Source organism: Berghia stephanieae, chromosome 7, assembly GCF_034508935.2.
Source record: "Berghia stephanieae isolate SIO BIC M18660-M18661 chromosome 7, UCSD_Bste_1.3, whole genome shotgun sequence".
Taxonomy (NCBI): domain Eukaryota; kingdom Metazoa; phylum Mollusca; class Gastropoda; order Nudibranchia; family Aeolidiidae; genus Berghia; species Berghia stephanieae.
In genome coordinates this window covers 67,001,010-67,023,509 of record NC_088366.1, presented here as the reverse complement: position 1 = coordinate 67,023,509, position 22,500 = coordinate 67,001,010, and the positions used below count along the sequence as shown (strand labels likewise).

The 22,500-nt window shown below is 34.3% G+C and overlaps 1 protein-coding gene across 5 annotated transcripts in view; it reads right to left on the bottom strand.

Annotated features, from left to right (window-relative positions):
* The window catches only part of LOC144977686 (1-phosphatidylinositol 4,5-bisphosphate phosphodiesterase gamma-1-like), an 84,022-nt gene that overhangs the window by 25,279 nt on the left and 36,243 nt on the right, over positions 1 to 22,500 (bottom strand). The window contains exons 22-26 of one of the 5 annotated variants that reach the window (XM_078923134.1): positions 17,833 to 18,010; positions 14,443 to 14,511; positions 9,714 to 9,779; positions 4,931 to 4,948; positions 1,877 to 1,980 (exon numbers count right to left, since the gene is read on the bottom strand). In XM_078923134.1, coding sequence (XP_078779260.1) covers positions 1,877 to 1,980; positions 4,931 to 4,948; positions 9,714 to 9,779; positions 14,443 to 14,511; positions 17,833 to 18,010 — 435 coding nt within the window. The remainder of the gene's footprint in view (positions 1 to 1,876; positions 1,981 to 4,930; positions 4,949 to 9,713; positions 9,780 to 14,442; positions 14,512 to 17,832; positions 18,011 to 22,500) is intronic. The other 4 variants (XM_078923135.1, XM_078923136.1, XM_078923138.1 and 1 more) reach the window with 4 other exon arrangements.

Here is a 22,500-nt window from a genome sequence, read left to right as displayed (position 1 = left end):
CAAACATTCGTTTGCAGCAATCACTAGTAATTGCAAAATTATCGGTTTATCGAGAAACTAAAACTTAATGACCATTTTAAATCAGTATAAGGCTCAGAAATTGCAATATCTGAGGATATTGCTTTCGAAACACTAAAAGAAATGAACAAAAGACCCCAAATATGTTGGTTGTATTGATGCTAGTGCCTGTAGAAGATGAGATGCTGGTTGTAGCGATGGTGCTCTAGCGGTGGTGGTGATGGATGAAGTGATGTGGTGGTGGTGGTTGTGGCAGTGACAATGCTGTGATGGTGGTTGTAACCGTGGTGATGGCATGAGATGATGATGCTGATGTCCCAAATGAAGTTGTGATGGTGATATACATCTGCCAGCCCAGTAAATCAGTTGAAGGTTTTGAGATAAAATATTTGTGAGAGTGGTCTTCAATCTAATAGAGATGACAATTTGCAGCAGTGACAAGATAATTTCCATTATGTTATCAAATGATCCATGTCTCTCTCTCCTCTCTCTCTATCTCTCTCTCCCTTTTTTATAGCATGTACTACTCCTCCTCCTACTACAACTACAAACAATTCCTACAACCACTACTAGACTAGTACTATTACTACTACCACTACTACTTCTACTCCTACCACTATTACTACTACTACTACATACTAATACTATTACTGTTGGTCAAAATGATGGGAAATTCACACATATCACAGACAAGTTAAATACTTTTAGAGGATTCATTTTGAACCATTTTTTTCCTGAAGCTGCCCAGTTGGTAATGAAAGGAAAAAAAATCACTCATACAAAATAATAAATCTTAAATAAAGATCATTAAATTGTTTTAATAGAGTAATTTTAGTAATTACAAAGGGAAATAATCCATTTATGTTTAAGCTTATCAGCAAATACAGTTTTTAATTGAAAGCTTCATTGCCAAAGATGTTAGTTTAATTTAATTTTCACTTTAACAAGTGGTAAAAGCTTAAATGTGGCCTGAGGCCATTTAAAGTATAAAATAAGCTTACATGCATAATTCTATGCAAATCCTCAAAAAGTTATGAGAAAAATATAGATGAAAACTTGCAACATATAACTAACTGAAATGAAAACAATAGTATACTAACTGTGATGCATCATTCAGAAACACGGTCAATAAAAAAAAAAAAAGAAACACGGTCACCAATTGATGTATGACGTGTTGTCATTTTCAAATTTGAGAAAAAGAAAATAATGATGGTTTTTTGTTAAATGTTTCTATTTGTTTGGCTATTAATTTTCATCTTTCAACGCAACAGACTTTTATGATATCGCATGAAAGGCTTACAAAATAAAGCATTTTATTAAGCGGCTATGTGGGTTAGTGGTATGACACTCGTATTCGGATCAGAAGGTCCTGGGTTCGAGCCTAGCTCAGAACATTGTCGAGTCCTTGGAAAAGGCTCTTTACTCACATTCTCAGGTGTAAAATGAGCTGTATCATCCTATTTGTTAAATGTTGCTGTTGGTCAGGGACCCAGTGTAAAGCGCTTTGAGCACGTTTTGTGGTATGACACTCACTTTCAGATCTGAAGGTCCTGGGTTCGAGCCTCACTTGGCACATAGTTGAGTCCTTGGATAAGGCTCTTTACTCACATCCTCTCACCGAACTCAGGTGTAAAGTGAGTACCTGGCCATTAACAGCGTTGTCTCTGATAAAATTGTAATATCGCCTAACAGGCCTCATGTCTCGTCCTACATGTTAAGTGTTGCTATTGGCCAAGGACCATTTGTAAAGCGCTTTGAGCACGTTTAGTGGATATTGCGCTATATAAAAGCTTAATTTTTTTTTTAATTTTAAGAATCTTGAAAACCAGAAAAGGCAATGTTAATAACCCTCACTTACCATCCGCCATCTTGCTTGGTGACGTTGGTGATAATGGCTTCCCTACAGAAAGACAACTCATCACTTCTGTTAGCGGTGTAGTCATGAAGGGCCTTCACTTTTAACTTTTTAACAAACAAACAAAAAAAAACAAAAAAAAAAAAGAAAGAAAGAGAAAGGAAATTTTTAATATCAGTACAAAGACAATGTTATTAAAAATAGTTGCTTGTATTGTGAGATTATGATAGTAAAAAGGCTACATTTTAATTTTCAAATTAATTTGTTTTTGTTTTTTAAAGCGGTACATTGTACACACCTCATTAAAACTAATTTTGTTTTAACATTTTCAATATAAACTCACAAGAGATTTAGCGATACCTACCATAATGGCCATGGATTCACTAGAATCATTTCCTAAATACCATGGAGAGAACAAATAAAGTGAGTGAATGTGACTCATGGGGCTCCCGATAGCTCACTTGGTAGAGCACTCGCTTCACTCACAAAGGAAACGAGATCGATCCTGCATGCAGCCATGACCCCCTGTCCACCCAGCAGTGAATGGGTAGCTGAGTCTGTAAGATTTGCCAGAAACTACTTCACGATAGACTAGCGTCCTATCCAAAGGATAACAAGCAATGACTATTGTCCATTTCACACTATAGAAACCGGGATAAACTCCAGCTCCATGGGCCGAATGGCTCTGAACGACCACTTAATGTGACTCATGAGTGCCAGTGAAAAAAATTCCAGCCCTGAAAACTCAGATCTAAAATTTTTCCAACCTTGAAATTTAAAAAATAGGAAAATGTACGTCACATGATGCTGTGAAATTTTGTCAACCCGGCTTTCCGGGCTGGAGGTCTGACACCCATGATGTGATTCATATAATAAAAGGGGACAATAAAAGACAAACATAACAAGGATATTTAATTCCTCTCTTGTCATTGTCTGTGTGTTTTGAGTGTATCCTGAGGAAATTTATAAAGGCTAAACCTTGCTTATTTTATATTGCCCCCTTTTATAGGAGTCGCATTCACTCGATTCATTGTATTTTTCTCTCAATCTGATTGGCTCATTTAGACACCTCTAGATTTTTGTTTTATAGATAAATACCATAAAATAAGAGCATTAAAAAAAAATGATAAATCACCTTTTACAACACTAACTAATCATAAAGGATCACAATATGGTTACAAGACAGATTTATCTACAAGATTTATTTATCCATTTACAATATTTTACATTTCTTTAATGAATTATAAAGATGCCGTTGTAAGAATTATTGTATTGAAATAGAATCAAATTAAAGTAATACGTCTAGGTGAAAAGAAGAGAGTAGACAGGACAATTAAATTCAACATTTTTGAGACAACCCACTGCATATTGGAAGACTTTCCTTTCAAATGCTCCAATTGTCATAAAATTACAATTTCATTAAAAAAAAACAAAAAACAAAAGAAACCCCAACAAAACAACAGAATAGATTGATTATTTGACGTTATGACTCTTTTTTTTTGTTTTTTATTTATTTGTTTGTTTTTTTTTTTTTGTGTGGAAATAATCAACATACATATAAGCCATTATTTCTTAGAACTTGGTCAAAATCTGGCAATTTGCTTTATTTTCAAATAATAAATGAAATAAATATACGAGCAGTCAATGATACTAAGCATGAAAGAATGACATTGTAGAGTGGGGAGAGAAAAAGAGAGGCGGAAAACGGAAACACTATCTACAAATCGTGATACTTGTTGTATGATCAGTGGTTCCACTTGTACAGTTTAGCAAAGTGTTAAATATGGACAGATACACGACATTGATGGAACTATACATGATTCAAACATGCACGTCTTATATATAAATAACAACATAAACCACCCGCTCCCCCCACCTCCTCAAAAAAAAAAAGGCATAAGAAAACCAAAAAAAACAAAAACAAAAACAAAACCAACAAAAGCTGCATACCAAAATGGAACCATCAGCTGACAGAAATGCATTTCTTAAGACCAGTAATAATAAATGCACATTTTTTACAAACAGATATTGAAAATGTTGCTCTACTTGAAGCTCGAAGAAATAAATAACAACAGGAAATTGAATGGAATAATATTTTTTAAATTAAAAAATCAACAGATAATGTGGATGTTTCGGGTTTAGCCTTCATCAACAAAACCAATGAATGAAACACTAAAATCAAATGAGAGATGTGAGAACAGTGTCATCTAAACAACGCCATTCTCACATCTCTCATTTGCCTTAACGGATTCATTCATCGGGTTTTGTTGATAAGGGGGACGAAAAATCCACATTATTTGTCTTTGTCAATTGAAGCTTCTCTTTAATTTCCAATTGGTATTTAATTTTTTACAAACAGATGTATTTTAATCATTAGTGCAAATGGTTTTTTTTAAAGGCAAAGTAATGTTATCATACCAAAACATGCATGTCTTGTGATTCAATGACAAAGAAAGGGAAGGGGCAGGCACTGTAGTTAGTGATTTTAATCATCTAAGGCATTTTATACTTCTAATAGATATGATACATTTGAAAAGCAGAATGTGCAAGGCTGCCTCGAGAACAGATTCTTTCATGGAGTAGTCGACCAAGAAGCTCTAACCAACTTTCCTATCTTCATGATCAACCAGGATTTATACTAAGCTTTTAGAAGCTATCATATCTACATTACAATCAGAATTTATTCTAAGCCGTTAGAATATTTTTGTTCCAATACTTTTTGCCAGCCAGAATGTTAATTTTGAATTGTTTTTCTATTTAACCCTTCTTGATTGGTTTGTGAAAAAAAAAAGTAATGACATCAACATCAGTCTATTGCCTATAAAATGCCTCTTGAGATATTCTCACATGTTCTGTCTGCACATGAATCACTGATATAATCTTAAAATATAAATAAAGGTTGAAGTGAATGGTGGTGTATAGGAAACTTGTGACGTACAAAACATGATTGCATCATTAGGAATTCAAGACAAATATTGTCACCAGTTATATTGCATGATCATCAGTTGCACAAATCTTTGAATGAAAAAAATTAATTAATTCCAAATCAAGACTCACTCTACATTTTTTGACGTGCTGGAAGAAACGGTGAGAAACAACAATATTATGTTGTGAATGAGAATACAGTGTGTTTGATGTCCTGGCCGTTAACAGTGTTGTCTCTGTCGGAAATATTGTAATATAGATATAGACTAACTACTAACAGGCGTCATGACTCATCCAACATGTTATGTGTTTGTAAAGCGCTTTGATTGAGCACATTTAGTGGAGATTGCGCTATAAAACAGCTCAGGTTTTTTGGAGTTTTAAAATATTCTTTGGTCCAGATAGGGCTTTTACCCTTGAACAATTGGATGGCAATGAATTCTCTCTTAAAATGTCTTGGCAGCTACTGGACTGAACAGGCAAACTATTAGTCATTAAACCCTAAGTCATGTAAAGGTGGACGACTCAGGAAGGTATAAAATACTTGAAAAGCAGTGATTTTTTTTTTTTTAATTAAAAAAAAAATGAAGCATTTATATAGATCCACTAAAAATGCTCAAAGCACTTTACAAGTGGTCCCTAGCCAACAGCAAAACTTATCGTGTAGGATGACATATAACGCCTATTAGGGGATATTACCACCTATTTTTTCCCTTGACAAAGATAAAGCTGTAAATGGCCTGGTACTTATTCTACACCCGAGTACGGTTTAAAAATGTGAGTAAAGAGCCTTTCCCAAGGACTCGACTATGCATCGCTAAGAGCAAAACTCAAACCCTGGACCTTCCAATTCAAAGGTGAGTGTCTCGCTACTAAACCACATAGCTTCAACAAAGAGACTGATTTACTTTCAAAATAATATTCACTAATATTTCACTAAATACAACGGCAGACCTAACCATTTTCACCAAGAGAGAATTAACCTCATCTACATGTAAAGGGTTAAATTACAAATGGTATAACTGTGATGAAAGCAAAATACAAGTTAGTGTTGACAACAAACTACCACACAAACTATCAATGTATTTCTTGTCATATGTTTTCTGAGGGGCGGATAACTACATAAGATATGCTACACTAAAACAAACTGGACTCTATACACAGCGGCCAATTTTTCAAAGAACTAAAGCGGGACACCCTGACACAAAATCTAGTCACAGACTTGCCAACCAACCTCAAACACTTGAAAAGATTTATCATAATGCTTCCCTATATTAATGATCTGAACAAATGTGTATAAAAAGTGCCAGAAAAAGCAAGGAAGAAAAATACAAGAAAAAAAAAACATCCCAAAAAAATCAATCTACCTCGACTGGGGATCGAACCTCAAGACCTTCTGATTACCGGTCAGATTTGCTACCATTAACCTCAGAGGCTCCCGATAGTTGGGACAATTGTAATACTGATATTCTTCACAAAGTTTTCCTATATTAATGCCAATTTTCGCAAATTTTCCCTCCAAAAACCATATTTTCAACATGTGCAACCATCCAAAATTTAAAATTTAAATATCACTGAATTTATGGAGACTTATCAAACTTGTAGTGAGTCGGGAAAATCTTGTTATTCCTATGAAATCATCCATCTGGCGACTCAGATTCTCGTCTCGGTGGAGATGATATTTAATGACCTTCAATTATTATTCCACTTTTATTTTTATTTTTTTAAATGTTTGTTACAAACTCTGATTTTGAAATTTAGCATATTATTTTAATCAACATTCCCTTATCATATTTTGGACCTCAAAGTGTATTAGAATATGTTACAGTGAAAGACCTAATCAGTCGAATGGTGAAAAGGTTTGAACTGAGATATTACCAAGTTTAGTTAGAAAGTCAATTTTTATCCAAAAGAGTTCTTGTCATAAATGAATAAATCGACCCTTTTTTGTATTTACATCCTCGGGAAATATCAAAGCTTTATTTCACTTCCAAAATATTTTTTTACAGCTAGTCACGTTGAAAAAGTATGAAGTTTGAGAAAAGTTGCTGGATACCTTTCCCATACATCTGATCACAACTTCATGAAAAATCACCTGATTTACTTCAAATAAAGATTAAAATGCTCCGGGGAGCATATACTTTCAGAAAATAAAAAAAATGCAAATTCAAAATTTTCACCTTCCGACTGATTATGTCATGCACTGACGCATTTGAGAAATCATACTGGTTGGCAAGCCTGCAGTCATGACTCAGAATAGCAGTATGTTTGGACTATTATCTAATATAATCGAGATTTGGATCTTTTTCTGATCTTTGTTCTAACTTGCTATTCAAAAAAGCATAATCCTGGGACATGGATAGGTCACTTCCAGACATACAAACAGTCCAATTTTTTTTAAACTTTAGTTTTTCTCAGATTGCCAAATCTGGACAGTCCCGATTTCATCAGGACGGTTGACCGCTGTGTCTATACATATATATATAATAAACTTAATAAAAAGTCTCGAGTGAGCACTTACATCAATAATGAAGAGAGAGAACGGTTTATTGAGTAGTACCCGATGAAAAACAGAGAACAAGTCTATCACGGTGTCAGAGTCACATTTTTATTCTGTTTTTATCTTGCACTTCTCCATATACTTGATTTCTCAAAAAGTTGTCATTGACAACGTAATTCCTATGATTATTTACTCATGAATTATCTTCTTCCTGTAATTTAATATCTTTAAATGCTAACGATAGTAAGTATCTTATCAACTTAACCTATGATGGTACTCTACATGGGTCATCCAATATTTATTACAATAAATCAATTCTCTTCTTTCTTAAAGTCATCTAATATTTATATAAATCCATATTCTTATTTTTAGGTCATCCAATATTTATTACAATAAATCAATTCTCTTCTTTCTTAAAGTCATCTAATATTTATATAAATCCATATTCTTATTTTTAGGTCATCCAATATTTATTACAATAAATCAATTCTCTTCTTTCTTAAAGTCATCTAATATTTATATAAATCCATATTCTTATTTTTAGGACATCCAATACTTATTACAGGAAATCAATTCTCACATTTTTCAAATTTTCTTTTTTTCCTTTTTTTTTTTTTTTTTTTTACCTCCTTTTCCAAACATGCTACACTGTTCTATGTTTAAAATTAACTTGGGTGAGATTCGGAGTGAGATATCAAAGGTCTCAATAAATGCAAGGTACTCTTACATTTAAATGAGAAACTTTATTAAATTGATTAGTAAAACAAAAATAAAATGGAATTCTCTCCCTCAAATATCTTGAATTTAAACCCCCAAAAAAAGACAAAAAAAGAAATAGATTTTTCCTCAATAACTTCCACTTTATGCTAAAATGTGAGTCTGATGAATAGGATTCTGTGTCAAAAGGTCGCTTTCGTAACATTCGCCACAAAAAAATCCTCCAACTATGAAAATTTTTCATTAATATCAGACCCTCTGGAATTGAATAATGAAAGATAAAAGCAAAAACCTGAAAGTCTAACACAAACCAATAGAATAGCAGAAATACTTTCTCAAAGGTTTAAAAAAAACCCAAAAAAACTGTGGCCAAAGAATCAACTTTTAACCAGTTAACTGCTGTAGAAAACTCGTCCTTCATATAATATACTGGAGTATTTATATAGCACAATATCCACTAAACATGCTCAAAGCGCTTTACAATGGGTCCCTGACCAACAGCAACACATAACGTATAGAACGAAGTATGACGCCTGTCAGGCAATATTACAAATTTTTTTTCCGACATAGGCAACGCTGTTCACGGCTAGGTACTCATTTTACACCTGAGTACTGTGAGAGAATGTGAGTAAAGAGCCTTTTCCAAGGAGTCAACTATGCACCTGCAAGGTTCAAACCCAGGACCTTCTGATCCAAAGGCAAATGCCATACCACAAGACCACATAACCACACTTCAAAAAGTCCCAGGTTTGAGAGTTTTTGCCAAGATGAGGGTCATCTGTATTTGAAGGATGAGTTTCCTGGCCAAATTTTAAGTACCTTCTTTTTTTTTCTCCAGAGTACGGAGGATCCCGAGAGCTCAGTTGGTAGAGCACTCGCTTCAATTGCAGAGGGACCAAGATCGATCCCGAGTGCAGTCAAGGTTTTTTCCTTAACCCCCCCTCCCTTGTCTACCCAGCAGTCAATGGATATCTGGGTCTCTCAGACCTGACAGAGAGTACTTTGCGATAGACTAACGTCCTATCCAAAGGGTAGCAAGTAATTGCTATTGTCCGTTTCATGCTATATAAATCGGGATAAACTGCGCTCGGCTCCATGGGCCTAAAGGCTCTGAAGGAAGGCAGTTGACTGGTTAACTGGTTAAAAGGTGTGACTACTAATACTGGCACTAGATCGACACGGTCTTAGGGCATGGCCTCATATCACATTCTTTGTATAAAGCTCACAACGATGAATTAGGTGCTGATAGAATTTTTTTTTTTAATAATATATATATATAAAAGTACATTTTCCTAAGAGCATGCAAAAGATTAGGTAGGGTGAATGAAAGCTATTAATTTGTTAAAGAGTCAGTGTTAACTCACTCAACCCTAGAGATTTTGTTACTTTTTAAAATTGGAAAAAAGGTATTAAAAATGGGCAAGTGCATACATAGTTTTATTCAACTACCATTAACAAGTAAAAACTAAAAATATTAGCTTTGATACTACGGCTATATATATATATATATATATATATATATATATATATATATATATATATATATATATATATATATATATATATATATATATATATATATATATATAATTTGTCTCAGAAAAATGTGACAAATAGACATGGGATAAAAGTAACCTGGGTAAACAACGGATATAGTCGATATTAGAGTTGAGTGAGTTAAGGTTGGTTGGTTGTTACCTTGCTGATAAATTCATTTGGAAGGTGATATATGCCTGAATCATAAATGTCACTGTCATCTGGTGCCTAGTTGGAAAACAAGCATCGCCACAACACCAACAAACAAAACAAACAAAAAAACACACGAAAAAAAAAATGAAAGAAAAGAGATAATAATAATAATAATAATAACAATTATAGTATGAAGCAAGCTATTTATGAAAAGGGTAAAGAGCATGATAGCCATAACAGATGTCATTTCATCGTGAATAAAATAATCCCATGTCCACGTGTAATTGGAATCAAATGAAATCAAAGCATTTAACTGATGTACATGAAAGATGTTACTTTCAGCAGTGGTTTTGTTTTGTTTTGTTTTTTTCAATTTTAACGATGGTGCGGGGGTGGGTATAAATAAATATCCATCCTCATCTTGATATCCAAATATATAAAAGCTACTACGGACGGTTCAAAATGACAATTACAAATTGCATCCATACTGCTGCACTCTCAAAAAAAACACAACACATTTTTCAAATTTTGACCAGAAAACTCGTCCTTCAAAGATTGATCGATTCAAATGAGCCTCATCTTCTCAATGTTACTGTCAAAGAGGAGAGATAATCCATTCATTTTGTCCTCCCTGATAGAGATCAAAGTGCTCTCAGACCTACGATCACATGCCTAGACTGTGGACCTGGCTTGAGACGAATTTGAAATCAGTTTGTTCATGTCTCATGTTGTTAGAGAGTCTGTTGGATACCACCATCCATTTTATATAGCGCAATATCCAATAAACATGCTCAAAGCGCTTTACAAAAGGTTCCTGACCAACAGCAACATGTAACATGTAGAACGAGACACAACACCTGTTAGGTGATAATACAATTTTTTTCCAACAGAGAAAACTGTGTTAACTGCCAGGTACACAATTTACACCTGAGTATGGTGAGAAAATGTGAGTAAAGAGCCTTTTCCATGGACTCAACTATGCGCTGAGCAAGGCTCGAACCCAGAACCTTCCAATCCGGAAGCGAGTGTCACAACATCACATAGCCATACATGTGACTGAAGATGACTGGCAGATTTTATATGTAGTCCATTGCACTGTTTAATTGTTTGTAAGAATGTCGCCGAGAAGCTGTATCTTTCTTATTCAATGTTAAATTGCTTTAACACCAGTTGTGTTATTTCTTTTGTCTAATAAGTAACTGTCTAACATGTGCATTCTTTGTGCCTAACTCTTTTCACGCCTGGTCTCTGTCTCTCTCTCTCTCTCTCTCTCTCCCTCTCTCTCTCTCTGTCAAAAACTCTCAAGCCTGTGATTTCTTGAAGACTTCTTTGAAGTCCAACATTTGAGAGTTTTTGACAAGATGGAGGTCAACTTAATCGATCCATATTAAAAACTTTTCTGGCCAAAATGGTTTAAAATCTGTCCTTTTTTGTTTTTTTCAGACTACACAAGGTAATCATAATGCCAATTAAAACAATCAATCGTTTTAAATAAACTTGCTCCAATCTGGCTACATTTATCTTAATATACATTTTTTTTAAAAACCTGACTTGAACTGGTCTTGGGGTTATTTACATTTTTTCATTTATTCACGATAAAAATTGACACAATGTTTCGAGCACATATTGGGATTAAGCCCCCTTGGTGAAGAGCTTACCTGAGGATTAACACGTGTGTAAAAAAAAAGGTTGAAATCAAATTTGGACCAGGTCCCCATTCAGTGCTCGACTTTAAACAAATTAAAATGCTCAAAATAGTTTTAAAACAAAAATTAGACACAAATTCCATAAAGGCACATCCTATTAAATAAGCACCATAATATTTATTATTATTTTCTTATTCTAAGCATTCAAGGCTAAAATTCAATATGAAATATACGCATGAAAGTAAAAGGAGGATGAACAGAATCTACTGGTGCAGCATGAAATACGTAAAGGTGGGCAAATCATGCAGAGGATATATCATATCATGTTGAGTGTATCAATCTTTTTGCTGTTTTGAATCATTTATTCAATAGTTGTAGAACTTTAAGTGACAATAGGGAAGAAAAGTGGTCACGTCACACCTACTTTTCCGGTTCCAAAATCCTTGGAAGTGTGTATGTCACCAGTTATTTATTCAATAGTTGTAGAACTTTAAGTGACAATAGGGAAGAAAAGTGGTCACGTCACACCTACTTTTCCGGTTCCAAAATCCTTGGAAGTGTGTATGTCACCAGTTCTTTATTCAATAGTTGTAGTAGAACTTTAAGTGACAATAGGGAAGAAAAGTGGTCACGTCACACCTACTTTTCCGGTTCCAAAATCCTTGGATGTGTGTATGTCACCAGTTCTTCGGAAGACTTAAGATAAATAGGTTACATATTGTATCACACGGTGGCATAACTATTTTAGAAGCAGGCTGTACAGGCTGATTCTAAAAATGACGGGACTTAGACGAGCGAGGATGGATATTTATTGACAAGCATATCTTTAGACTAGAAAATAGGATGCCATCACTCTGAAACCAGAAGATCGTTTACACAAGATATGTATTCAGTCCTCTGGGAGAGTAGTTTAACACTTCCAATGAGATAAGAGCCAGTTTGTTGACATCCCACTTTTATTCCCTATTCAATACATCAAACCGTCATAGAACATGTTAGGGTCACTACAGGGATTCATTTCAAACCCACCAATTTTTTATTGCCAAGCAAGTGAACCTTTGGCCTTGTAATCTTAATAAAATTTTATTCCTTTCAGTAGGACTTAATAAAAGCCAGTACGTTGCACAATTATGTCTATCTTCATTTTTTATAATAAAAGTTGAGCAAATATACTCTCAATGGTTACAATATCTAAGGTTCTTTAGTTATTGGTTATTTCCCTTTGTTTTTTTTTGTTTTTACTTCTGGTTTCTACTTTTAGTTTTAAGTTTAATTGTTTTTTTGGGGGGTAATTTCATTTGGGGAGAGGGGGAAGGGAGATTGTAATGTATTCAAATGTCGAACACAAACAAAGCACATACACACACACACACACACACACACACTAAAATTAAAAAACAAAAAAAACAAAACCCCCCAAAAATGTTAAAAACCCAATAAAATAGGAATAAACTGTCTACGTTTGAGAGAGGTCATATCCATCATTTGAATGTCGGCCTACAGGACTAAATGACATCTACATCATGATACATTCACATTGTTACTGTTATATTTATATTACTTGAGCTTTTTTATTTAGCGCAATATCCACTAAACATGCTCAAAGCACTTTACAAGGGGTCCCTGACCAACAGCAACACGTAACATGTAAAACAAGACATGACGACTGTTGGGCAATATTACAATTTTTTCCGACATGCATAATGCTGTTAAAGGTCAGGTACTCGTTTTACACCTGAGTTCGGTGAGAGAATGTGAGTAAGGAGCCTTTTTCAAGGACTCAACTATGCACCGAGTGAGGCTCGAACCCAGGATCTCCAGATCCTAAAGCGAGTGTCATACCACAAGACCACATATCACCATTATCCCTGTTACATAACTTTTTATCTTTGGCCTTGAGTTATTTAACAAACTGTAGTTTTCTGGTTTGTAAAAAAATTATTTATAACGTTCATCTTATCTGATCTTATCTAATCCCATTCACCTTATCTCACATTATCGGATTGGACAAGCTATGGTGTACAGAAGGGACTAATCCCATTCACCTTATCTCATGTTATGGGATTGGACAAGCTATGGTGTACAGAAGGGATGGAGGGAAAGGGAGGCAAGCAAGCCCAACAAGGCAGGAAAGTCTGAGTAGAATCAGTACTGATTAAAAACATTTTTTTTTGGTGCTGGATGTATTAACAAGTTAACGTCCATACTCTGGAAACATACGTGTATCAAACTCTCAAACCTGGGACTGCATGAGGTCAACGGAGTCCCAAATTTTAAAGATGAGGGTCATTTAAATCGATCAATATTTAAAGGACGAGTTTTCTGGCCAAATTTTTAAATATTTGTCTTTCCAGAGTAGAGCAGTTAACTGGTTAAAAGGGACGGAGGAAAAAATGACTAAAAATGATTTGAAGAAATTCAAGTAGAAATATCCATATAGAAATGCGATTGTGTGTGTCCATTGCCCCATAGAAAAGGCTAGTCTCAATTTTAAATAAATAAAATTTTGACTAGTTTCCTTAAAAGTTTGTCATTTGAGTTTATTTTTAAAAATCTAACTTTAAAATATTTCATTTTACATTATCTTTATTAGGATTTTCTTACTCTATAGAATCTTTCCCTCTGAATATAAACATGATTCCTTTTTTTTAAAAAGTGTTTTTAAAAAAAAGAAGAAAAAAATTTTTTTTTAAAATGGAAAAAAATAAGAAAAAGAAAAAAAAAAGGGGGGGAAAAAAAGAAGAAAAGAATAGGGGAGGAGGGAGGGTGTGGCATTATTAGTAAGCAATAAAAATGTATCAAAGCCAACTGTCCTGACATTGCCACCCAATTCCAAGGCACGCTCATAAAAAAATACAGTCAAGCAAAATAAAGCATGGCAAGGGTCTGAAAGCTGAGGGAATTTTTAAAATTTTAAATCAAAACAAAGCTGATTAGCACCACTGGATTTGCAAACGAACAAAAGGAAAAATATATATATATAATTTATATACGTATACACAAAGATTGGCACAAGGCAACAATAGCAAAATTGTCTGCCAACTGGTCATTCCCACCAGATACATTCAAACGAAGCAGTAGAAGAACTCTACCTTGGTGACGAAATCATTTGGATTGATATAGAGGTCTGGAGCTTCGTATATTCCTGTTTCGTCGGGGTCCTAAAGTAATAACATATAGAAATGATGATATAGAGGTCTGGAGCTTCGTATATTCCTGTTTCGTCGGGGTCCTAAAGTAATAACAGAAATGATTCCTATGCTGCTATACTTTCAAAAAAAATATTGAACCTGCTTTCAAGTTGACATAAGGTTATAAAAATTAATCAAGAAAGCCTTGAAAGTAAAACAAAAATAACAAATTATATCCAGAAAATCAGATTTAAATTTTCTACAAGGCTTGAGAGAAGGCTTGATTTTCAAATAAAATCTTCTACTTCTTTCTGCAATGGACTCTTGCTAGACTGAGTATTACTATCACTGTCTAAGATCACATAAAAATTTTTTTTTACAAATATGAGTACTTTAAAAAAAAATTATCTGTAGTACGAATAAGAAAAAGAAATGACTTCTACAATTATTAAATTGGCCGGTACAAACTTAAGACCAAAATGGTCTTTCATTACATTGTTGATTTGCTGGGTTTTTTTCCTTTGGACCCAGGCAAACCTCGTTGCAATCGACTAAGCTTGTGGAAAGCTAGTACTAGTGCTAAAGAAACAGGTGAGATCTAGATGGGTTGTAGATTATCTGACAATTCAAAAGAGAAATTTCACATGATCAACGTGCTTCAAAATTGATAATTTATACTCGTTATGAAAGGCAAAATAGTAATAATATCTAAACAAATCTAGGCAAAAATTTTATGACTCTGAGGAGTATACATATTTTTCAAACAAAGAGGCCAAAGATCAAAATTATAGCTTTACTTTAAGTCTTAATCAAATTGAAAATAAACATTTAATAGAGAGTATGGTAGCGAAGGAGAAATTATGTGAGCTGGTTTCGGAAGAGTCTTCTATTATAAGACAGTTCTGTGGTACTAAAACACATTTAACAAAGTTTGCTGAGAAAAGCCGTCCTTCAAATATTGATCAATTAAAAAGACCCAGGACTTCAAGGAAGTCTCAAGTTTGAGAGTTTTAGACAAGATGAGGGTAATTTCAATTGAAAGAAATTTGAAGGACGAGTTTCCTGTTCAAAATTTATTAAATGTTATTTCATAGTACAGGAGAATTGTTCAAGATGTCAGGGTCTCCACAGCATACAAACATTTTGTCTTTGCAAAAGTTATTCATTGCAAGAAAAGGAGGAAGGAAGGGAGGAAGGAAGGAAGGAAGGGAAGAAGGAAGGAAGGAAGGAAGGAAGGAAGGAAGGAAGGAAGGAAGGGAGGAAGGAAGGAAGGGAGGAAGGAAGGAAGGAAGGAAGGAAGGAAGGAAGGAAGGAAGGAAGGAAGGAAGGAAGGAAGGAAGGAAGGAAGGAAGGGGAAGGAAGGAAGGAAGGAAGGAAGGAAGGAAGGAAGGAGGAAGGAAGGAGAAGGAAGGAAGGAAGGAAGGAAGGAAGGAAGGAAGGAAGGAAGGAAGGAAGGAAGGAAGGGAGGAAGGAAGGAAGGGAAGAAGGAGGGAAAACAGTAGAGGAGAAATCAAGATGCCTTGAAACCTGTGCGTGCACATTTAAAAATCAATCTATAACCAGTTTAAAACCAGAGCTGCCTCCGCCCTGTCTACAAATTGGCAGAATCCTGAAGCTGATAAAAATGTGTAATTTGCCCCCATTTCATGAGTTACAATAGAACGCCATTCACAATATTGGGACACCGGATACAATACGGTGGCTTTCCAAAGATTTTCATCTATTTTTGGTATGGGCACCACGTTTACATAAAAATCTGGCAATTTTTGTCATAGTTGGCATCTCAGCATGTAGTAGCACTAAACACATAAAGTGGATGAAAATTTTGTGCCCGCCACGTCAAAACCAGGCTGAGTAGAAAACATGACTGCCTTGGCTCAAATAATGAGAAAGTTGTAGGACGGTCAAGTTAAAATGACAGCATGCATATTATTTCATTTTCCTACTTGAAATATGAATCGTTAACATCAATTATACGAATATATGCAAAATTTTGGTAAATATGCAAATGATAAAAGATTGAAAAAAAAACTATTCAAAAACAAATCAATCCTTTTTTATTATTATCATGAAAAACACAATGGAGATTAACCAAAAATTAAAAGAGAGAAATAAATGAGAGTTACATCTTCGTATGGTTCAATATGATTCATACAATACAAAATGTCCACAAAGTCAGGGCACATCAATAATCGCACGCACCAAAGTTGCTTAATGTGTGTGTTCATTAAACGTTTATGTGTACAATAATTTCAACAATGATCGTCTAAAGGATCTTACTTTCAATTTCTCTATCATTCCATTCTTCTTTCATATATGTTTGTTTTCATTACTTCTGACCTTCACCTTTTACTCTCTCAACAACTGGTTTGCCAGATATATTCAATCTTTTCAACAGTGCATGTTGCAGTCCACTTTCTATTTATATCTAGTCATTCAAGCTATAGACTGTGTAGATATAATAGTTTTCTTAACTGAAGAGGCGGTCACTTGTAGTGAATATACTATTCAATCAAATCCCAACTGAATAAAATTGTTTTTGTAGAGAAATTCTATATCATTATTATGTAGCCATACTTTATAGACACATCGTCCAATGCACCATGAATCCGTCAAAATGTATAACAGGATATACAGCATTATGTTTAAGATACGATTTTCTAAAAGAATTTTTGACAGACCCTTCTACTATTATGAAAAATTCGTAGAATTACAAAATTTTGTCTCCAATCTGAGAACTTCAAGAGCATCTCTTAGTCAATAAAACCTATTGAAAATGAAAGTCGATGCCAGAGAGCATCATTTTAAGTATTTTCATTTGTTAAATTAAATTATAAATTGAGCTTTTATTTAACACAATATCCACAAAACATGCTCAAAGCGCTTTACAAGTGGTCCCTGGCCAACAGCAACACTTAACATGTACAACAAGACATGACGCCTGTTTGGCAATTTTACAATTTGTTCGGACAGAGACAACGCTGTTAACGGCCAGATACTCATTTTACACCCGATGAGAGAATGTGAATAAAAAGCCTTTTCCAAGGACTCAACGATGCGCTGAGCAATGCTCGAACCCAGGACCTACCGATCCGAAAGGGAATGTCATACCACCAGACCACATAGCCACATATTTGTTACCGAATCCTGTGAGAGAAAATTGTTGATTTTGAAAGTTATTTATAGTGACTATAGTTTTTATCTCCTAAAAATTACGAATTTTTACATTTTCGAGTAGGCGGGTCCGTGTTCCATCAAATACAATACAATAGATAAATGGTCAAATGTGTATGGTGTGAAGAAATTAAATCAATGTGTTAAAAAATAATGCCCTGATTGATATCGGCTTACCATGTTGAGGTGTGCAACCCTTTGAAGACTGACAGCCTGCTTGAGCTTCATCTTCTTGTAGAGCGGCATGCGCTCGTAGTACTGAACCAGCTCTACAAGAGATTCAAACTGAGCATTGCCGATTAGAAATAGACGACCTTCCAACTTGATGCGACAGTGCTTGATTTTACCCTCCGCCCTGAAATATCAGGTAAGACAAACAATATTAACTACCATTGGGAGGGGGTTGGTAGAGCACTCGCTTCACAAGTAAAAAGGGACCAAGATCGATCCCGGTTGCAGTCTGAACCCCCTGTCCACTCAGCAGTGATTGGGTAGCTGGGTCTGTTAGATCTGGCAGAAGTAATTTGCGATAGACTAGTGTCCTATACAGAGGATAGCAAGCAATTGCTATTGTCCATTTCACGCTATAGAAACTGGGATTAACTCCAGCTCCATGGGCCTGGTGGTTCTAAAGGACTCCATAGACAACTGTATCATTTTTACAAAAATAAATAGAAGGAATGAAATTGACGTCACCCAGCCTTTTGTTATTGTTTTTTCGCCAGCCATTCTATCAATCAGACAATAAACGTTCAAGGTTACACTTAGTTTTGTGTATTGGTACATTATATCCGGCTGGCAGATGTTGTGAGCATTTTGGCTATGCGCAAAGCGTCAATAGGTTAGAATGATACAAATGTAGCAGCTTGAAGCTCAAAGAAATAAATAACAATAATCAAATTGAATGCAAGCTTCAATTTAATTGTTTCATCCGTCTTTGTTAATTAAATGGACACTTTCATTCAATGGAGCTATTGTTATAATTTAGAAGGACTTTAGGAATAAAAGTGCTGATTATCACCAAATTAATTTTTTTTAAAAATACAATATTGTTCATATTTTACATACATCATAATAACCTAGTAAATCCTTTTTAAAAAGAATAAAATGTTTCTAATTTGAATAAAGAATAAAATTCTTGGTAAATTTATAATTAAAGCATATGTTATAGTGAATGACCTAATCAGTCGGATGGTGGAACGGTTTTAACTGAGATATTACCAAGTTTAGTTAGAAGGTCCATTTTTATCAAAAATGAGTTCTTGTCATAAATTATTAAATCAACCCTTTTTGTACATCTTTGGAAAATATCAAAGCTTAATTTTATTTCTAAATATTTTTTACAGCTAGTCAAGTTGAAAATGTATGAAATTTGAGAAAAGTTGCTGGATACCTTTCCCATATATCTGACCATAATGTCATGAAAATCACCCGATTTACTTCAAATAAAGATTAAAATACTCTGGGGAGCATATTCTTTCCCCAAAAAAATGCAAATCCAATATTTTCACCTTCCGACTGATTATGTCAATTGCTGACACAAATATTTTTTAAGTGCTTAAAGAGAAACAAAAAGGAAAATGAAATGAAAGAAAGTTAAAAGACAACATGACTGCCCTAAGAAGATTCCAAGAGAGAGGATAATCCATATTATATAACACTTATGATGGATGACATAGGATGACATATGATGGATGATATAGGATGACATAAGATGGATGATATAGGATGACATATGATGGATGACAGAGGATAACATATAATGGATGACATAGGAAACATAATGGATGACATAGGAAACATAATGGATGACATAGGATAACATATGATGGATGATATAGGATAACATATAATGGATGACATATGATAACATATAAGGATGATATAGGATAACATATAATGGATGACATAGGATGACATATGATGGATGATATAGGATAACATATGATGGATGACATAGGATAACATATGATGGATGACATAGGATAACATATAATGGATGACAAAGGATAACATATGATGGATGATATAGGATAACATGATGGATGATATAGGATAACATATGATGGATGACATAGGATAACATATAATTGATGACATAGGATAACATATGATGGATGATATAGGATAACATATGATGGATGATATAGGATGACATATGATGGATGATATAGGAATGACATATGATAACATATGATGGATGATATAGGATAACATATGATGGATGACAGGATGACACAGGATAACATATGATGGATGATATAGGATAACATATGGATGACACAGGATGACATATGATGGATGAAATATAGGATGACATATGATGGATGACATAGGATAACATATAAGGATGATATAGGATAACATATAAGGATGATATAGGATAACATATGATGGATGATATAGGATAACATATAATAACATATGATGGATGATATAGGATAACATATGATGGATGACATAGGATAACATATGATGGATGACATAGGATAACATATAATGGATGACAAAGGATAACATATGATGGATGATATAGGATAACATGATGGATGATATAGGATAACATATGATGGATGACATAGGATAACATATAATTGATGACATAGGATAACATATGATGGATGATATAGGATAACATATGATGGATGATATAGGATGACATATGATGGATGATATAGGATGACATATGATAACATATGATGGATGATATAGGATAACATATGATGGATGACAGGATGACACAGGATAACATATGATGGATGATATAGGATAACATATGGATGACACAGGATGACATATGATGGATGAAATAGGATGACATATGATGGATGACATAGGATAACATATAAGGATGATATAGGATAACATATAAGGATGATATAGGATAACATATGATGGATGATATAGGATAACATATAATAACATATGATGGATGATATAGGATGACATATGATGGATGATATAGGATAACATATGATGGATGACATAGGATAACATATAATGGATGACATAGGATAACATATGATGGATGACATAGGATAACATATGATGGATGATATAGGATAACATGATGGATGATATAGGATGACATATGATAACATATGATGGATGATATAGGATAACATATGGATGACACAGGATGACATATGATGGATGAAATAGGATGACATATGATGGATGACATAGGATAACATATAAGGATGATATAGGATAACATATAAGGATGATATAGGATAACATATGATGGATGATATAGGATAACATATAATAACATATGATGGATGATATAGGATGACATATGATGGATGATATAGGATAACATATGATGGATGACATAGGATAACATATAATGGATGACATAGGATAACATATGATGGATGACATAGGATAACATATGATGGATGATATAGGATAACATGATGGATGATATAGGATAACATATGATGGATGACATAGGGTGATATATGATGGATGATATAGGATGACATAGGATAACATATAATGGATGACATAGGATAACATATGATGGATGATATAGGATGACATATGATGGATGATATAGGTTGACATATGATGGATGATATAGGATGACATATGATAACATATGATGGATGATATAGGATAACATATAATGGATGACATAGGATGACATATGATGGATGATATAGGATAACATATGATGGATGACATAGGATAACATATAATGGATGACATATGATGGATGATATAGGATGACATATGATGGATGATATAGGATAACATATGATGGATGATATAGGATGACATATGATAACATATGATGGATGACATAGGATAACATATAATGGATGACATATGATGGATGATATAGGATGACATATGATGGATGATATAGGATAACATATGATGGATGATATAGGTACTGATAAGAATTCCCTCAGAACCACTAGACCCATGAAACCAGATTTAATTTGTTTCTGTAGCGTGAAACGGACAATAGCAACTGCTTGCTACTCTTTGGATAGGATGCCAGTCTATCGCAAAGTACTTTCCACCAGATCTAACAGACCCAGCTATCCAATAACTGCTGGGCGGACCGGGGAATGGGGTGGGGTGGACCAGAAAAAAAATCTCGACTGCATCTGGGGTTAATCTCAGTTCCTTTGCTTGTGAAGCGAGTGCTCTACCAACTGAACTATCAGGTAGTGAAAATTGAATTTATAGTTTAAAAAAACAATGTGGAATGTCAATAAAGACAATAGCAAGTTAATGAAATGGACGTTGAATGATGAACGAAGAGCAAGAAAGCCCAAATATGTTACGGTGCATGAGAAAATCAGTCGCTTGGTGAAGAGCTTTGAGCTGAGATATTGCCAATTTTATTTCGAAGGTCAATTTTTATCAAAAATGAGTTCTTGTCATAAAAGGTTAAATCAATCATTTTTATACATATTCGTGAAATATTAAAGCTTAATTTCACTTCTAAATATTTTATTTTAAATATTTTTTACAGCTAGTCTAGTCGAAAAAGTATGAAATTTGAGAAAAGTCGCTCGATATTTTTCCCATTTTTAGATCTCGCGGACGGACATTAGTTTTCTTAGAATCCAGTATGTAATGCATATCAAATTAAAGGGGATTCCCCTGGCTCTCCATCGAAACCTAGTGCGCATGAATACATAAAGAATGCTGACCGAGAGAACCTCTGCGCATCCATGACTCGGGACTCGTCAATGGCCAGTCGAGTGAAGTCGAGTGACTTCGACGAATCTGGGTCACGGCAGTTTGATACACAAAACAATGCACTCACATATCGAAAAAACCACATTTTCCCCTCCAAATGCCTTCTTTATCTTTACCTTGATC